The 5,000-nt window shown below is 31.5% G+C and overlaps 1 protein-coding gene across 4 annotated transcripts in view; it reads left to right on the top strand.

Annotated features, from left to right (window-relative positions):
- Positions 1-3,985: 3,985 nt before the first annotated feature.
- The window catches only part of LOC124431184 (myosin-VIIa), a 38,472-nt gene continuing 37,457 nt past the window's right edge, over positions 3,986-5,000 (top strand). For 3 of the 4 annotated variants that reach the window (XM_046978755.1, XM_046978757.1, XM_046978758.1), the window contains exons 1-2: positions 3,986-4,328; positions 4,455-4,621. In XM_046978755.1, the coding sequence (XP_046834711.1) occupies positions 4,594-4,621 (28 nt within the window). In that variant the 5' untranslated portion in view covers positions 3,986-4,328; positions 4,455-4,593. Of the gene's footprint in view, positions 4,622-5,000 lie in introns of all 4 variants that reach the window. The other variant, XM_046978756.1, reaches the window with a different exon arrangement.

Genomic DNA, 5,000 nt, shown 5'->3' on the forward strand with positions numbered 1-5,000 from the left:
AGAGAGAGAGAGAGAGAGAGAGAGACAGCTAAATCGCACGCTTTGCGGTTTCTCTAACGCATAACGGCGTTCACGAAAAGAGAAAGAGAAAGAGAGAGATGATGATGAATATTTTTTTATATTTTGATTCTCCTTTACGATGAAGTATTCGTCATTGAACAATGACGTAAATTTTATCCAAGATAAAATCCTCGTCAATAAACGTCTTACTATTTATAATGATCATATAAATCATATAATTCATATAATTAAATTATAAGATATATAATAAATAATCGCATGAAAAATATGTCCCGTGTTTCCTGTTTGTTTACTGTTTGTAGAAGAAAAAAAAAAGAAAAAGAAAAAGAAAAAGAAAAAGAAAAAGAAAAAAACAGAAGAAGAAAAAGAAAAGGAAAGAATAAGGAGCAAAATAAAAAGGGAGAAATAAAAAAGATAGAAAGAGGAAAATAAACAACAAGATGACAAATGTCGTTATAATATGTAAACGTATATGATTTGAAAAATTTAAATTTGAAATTGTTATACCCCGTCCACAAAGGGGATATACAAAACCAATGCTCATTTTTCTTTCACGCGGAAGCATAAGTTATATTTAAAACTCATAGCCATGATTATAATATAAGATTTCTGTCGTAAAAGAATTTATATAGTTAGACGTACACATATTTATCTTGTTTAACCAACGAGAATATTATATACGAACGATGTAAATTCATTTTTCATTTCGTAATGAATGCAAAATCATGAGGAAGGATTCATTCACGCTTATCGCATTTTGTGTCGTCATTTCTCTCTCTCTCTCTCTCTCTCTTTCTCTCTTTCTTTCTCTCTCTCTCTCTCTCTCTCTCTCTCTCTCTCTCTCTGTCTCTGTCTCTGTCTCTGTCTCTGTATTGTGTATGACGTGAACGTGAAAAATTATCTTCCATCGAGAATTCCATAATTTTATGTAACATCGAAATATATATTATTTATATAATCTAGAAATTCCATTATCTATTACGATATATAATGCATATATGGCCATGAGAAAGTAAATACAAAAAAATATATATATATATATATATATATATGTAAGTACCACCTTACATTTTATTGTTACGTATTAATATTGTATCTGATTGGTGACAACAGGATTCTTCATGGATAAGCAGTAAATAATATCCTATCTTAAGATTTGCATATATATATATATATATATATATATATATATATATATATATATCGTTGTAATCATGTAATCATGTAATTAATTTCATTCGTAGACGACTCATATATTACTACCTACGTTACGTTCATAATTAATTCATAAAAAATCAACAACGATCGTTGGATTCGTCGTGGCCCACGTCGTTGAGATAATTGCGTTGTTTTGATAAAAAATGAAAAAAAAAAAAAAAAAAAGAATGAAAAAAAAAGAAAAGAAAAAAACAGAAGAAAAAAAAAAAGAGAATAAGGAAAGAAACATTCAGTGTACTCGAGAATATAGACGATCATATTTTTTTGCGACGTATAAATATATATATGTATATGTATATGTATATGTATATGTTCCTTCGACTCGGAAGAAAAATAGAAATATATCGAGATACACGTGCTATAAGGAGATATAGTATGAAAAAACCCGTTGCAAATGCATTAGCCAAGTTTGTTACAAACGTCGGATTACATTTGACCCAGTTAAAGAACGAACGAACGGTGGTATATAAATATTATCGTGGAATATAAATGCGGATCAACGAAATTACAATTGCATTCATTAATACGTATCCGTAGGTATGTGAATAGGTAGATAGGTCGTTCACGTTACTATTATTAAAACAACGTAATATATATATATATATATATATATATATATATTGTATATGTTTCTAATTCTAATTGACCAATCGTACGATTAAATTTTCATTGCTTAGCTAACGTGAATCGTCGTCTACTTTCACGGAAAAAATTCTATACTTACCACAGTTTGATGGCGAGATGGAAAGAGCAATCGCGAAATAGAACCTTGAAAAGCCAAGTTATACGATATTCTTGACACATAGTGATTCATAGTCGATTGGTTTGACGTAATCATACCTCAACTACCAGATTGGTAATAGCAGTAGTAGATCCAATCACTACGACGTTTTACCTTTATTCGCGTTGACGCTTCCGCTCCTACAAATATGGACGAAACATGTACAGTTAGTTGATCTAACGACGAACGATTACGCCATCGGCGAAATCGACTACAGGAAAAATTTTATGTTTTAATCTAGATCAAAATATTCTCGCAATTTTTATACGATCTTATTATATCGAATATCAACATTTTAATGTTTCGTAAAAAATGGTTACATGTAATGTTAATTATTTGATAATATCTATTAATTATATATATATATATATATATACCTATATATATATATCTTTTTACGTATGATATCGTCACAGTCGAGCTGTAAATATCTAACCAAAAAATATAAATGATATTAAGAGAAAATATAGAAGTAATGATAACAAAATTAATTCCATTACAAAATTAATAACATGAATAAAAAAAGAAAAAAAAAAAGATTTGCAATAATTGATATGTCGATAAAAGAACGCTCTACTATTACGGCGGGGTTAGATAGTCGGTAATGTTTTACCGATTAAATTAATGTTATCGATCGATTTAGAATTATTGATAAAACAGGGCAGAGCAAACAGAACACGATTGCATAGGAAAACATAAGAATGAAAAGGATCGAATAGGATCGATAAAAAGGATTGAAAAGAATCGAAATAGAATACAATCGAACAGAATCTAATTAAATAGAATAGATTTTATTTTGATAATTTTAACTTTATTGGTTATCGTATGTCCCTGTTTTATCGATTAATCCAACTAGATCGATAATAATCACTCTCTGTCTTTTCGATATAATTTTAGCTTGATAAGACTTCAGTCTTTTGAAGATTCAAACATATCGAAAAATTGACGAACAGTTAGATAATTACATTATCGAGATCGATAGATAAACATTATCTCATATCATAAGTTATGTTCACATAAGCCACGCCTAGCCTTGTTGCATAAACTACACCAATTTCCCAATCCATAAACAACAACCGTCACGACTCTAGAAATCTATGTCCCTCCTCCTTATTGATAGTAATCGAGAAAAAACAAAATGAAGTATGGAGTATACTATTCCATATACTATTGTCATATTACCGAGGAGAGATAGAAGACTGAAATTTCATAGAATTTTTTTCTTTTTTTCTTTTTTCAAAAAACATTATTTAACAAACAATAAGAATAAAAATTGTCACCACGTATTGTTATCGATTATATAATATGCATTTTTTTTACAAATAAATTTTTTATTTTTTATTTCATTGCTGTCTCGAGGTTTTTTCAAATTGTCGTATATTTAGATATATCTTTCAATTATTATTAAAATTTTAATTGACATTGCAAATGGTAATTTTTTTGTTGTCTTTTTCTGTTTTTTTTCCTTCTTTTTTGTTTTTTTTTTTTTTCGAATATGACGAATATACTTGTCAAACACAGATAACAGGTTATATTTTGTCAATAGTATCAACGAACTTGACTAATGTAATTATTGAAAAATCAATAATAAAACAGGTTTATAGAGCATTTTTATATTTTCTTTTTAACTCGATATAATATCTGTTTACTTTAATATATTTAATCAATATATTTTTATCTTTTTTATCAAACAAAATAATTCTTATTATTATATCATATGACCAATAAAATAAAACTTTCTCTCTCTCTCTCTCTCTCTCTCTCTTTCTCTCTAGACACAAATAGTATTTAAATAGTAACATTGAATATTAAATAATAATCGATTGTTATTTGTTCCTTCAATAAAACTAACCTAAGTTACCACAACTTAGTGATTGTTTAGAAAAGTCATTCAATTAAAAATGTCGGTAATACAGGAGAGTGCTCGATCGATAACTTGTTACTTATCGATAACGTCGATAAAGTAGAAGAACGAGTTTCGATATTAACGTAGATGGCGATGCAAGTTATTGGAGTCGATGAGTCAGGGTGGTGGCGATCGCGAACGAAGGGAAGCCGAAACGATGTCTTCTTCTTCTTCAGTCGGGTGGCAACCATCGAGCGTGTATGTTGTTAATTTTGCGTGTCGAGTGAGCGCCGTTACAATTCTCCACGCAGTGAGAGAGTTCGTCATTGGGACGGTCTACGAGGACGGGGCAAGTGTTCGTGTAATACGTACGCACGAAATAATAGTGTGTTAAATAAATAATAAAGGACAAAAGGGTGTGCTAAAAATGTGATATATTTCGTTAGGCATCTAATCAAATTGGTAATACGAGTTTTCTTCGTACGAGTCTAGTGGGGGGCTCAAGTCCTCTCTTTCTTTCTTTCTCTCTCTTTCTCTCTCTCTCTCTCTCTATCTCTATCTTTCTCTTACACATCCTCGCGATTCTAGACGGGCCGAAAATTTTGCGCCCGGACGCGGCGCAAAACTGCGCTCTGTGCTGCCTGTTTCTCGGCCCTCGGTGAGTCGTCGTTGAAAAAGGGGTGGTTGGAGAATAATGTTCTCTGAGCAGTAGTGAGCAACGCACATCATGGTCGTCGCGAAGCACTTCACGCAGGGTGAGTCGTTTCTGCTCTTTTCTTTCCCCTTCCCCTCACACCCTCCCCAACCCTTCTCTCCTTATTCTGATTCTCTTTATCTGTCTCACTCTTTCTCTCTCTCTCTCTCTCTCTCTATTCTAGTTTTTCTCTTCTGTCTTTTTTCTCCTCGCCCACCCCACTCTCCCCTTATCAACCAACTATCCCTTCCCCTTGCCCCACGCCATTTTTTCCTTTCCCTTTCTTTACTCCTCTCCCTCCCCCCGTCTTTTTTTGCTACTCTCTTTGCTCCTTTTTTGTTTTCTTTTTGGGTTTTTTTTTTTTTTGTATTTTTTTATTTTTCTTCTCCATTGTTTCCATTATTTTACGTCTCTCTGTTTCTATCTATCCTCTCTATCTA

Source organism: Vespa crabro, chromosome 20, assembly GCF_910589235.1.
Source record: "Vespa crabro chromosome 20, iyVesCrab1.2, whole genome shotgun sequence".
NCBI classification, from domain to species: domain Eukaryota; kingdom Metazoa; phylum Arthropoda; class Insecta; order Hymenoptera; family Vespidae; genus Vespa; species Vespa crabro.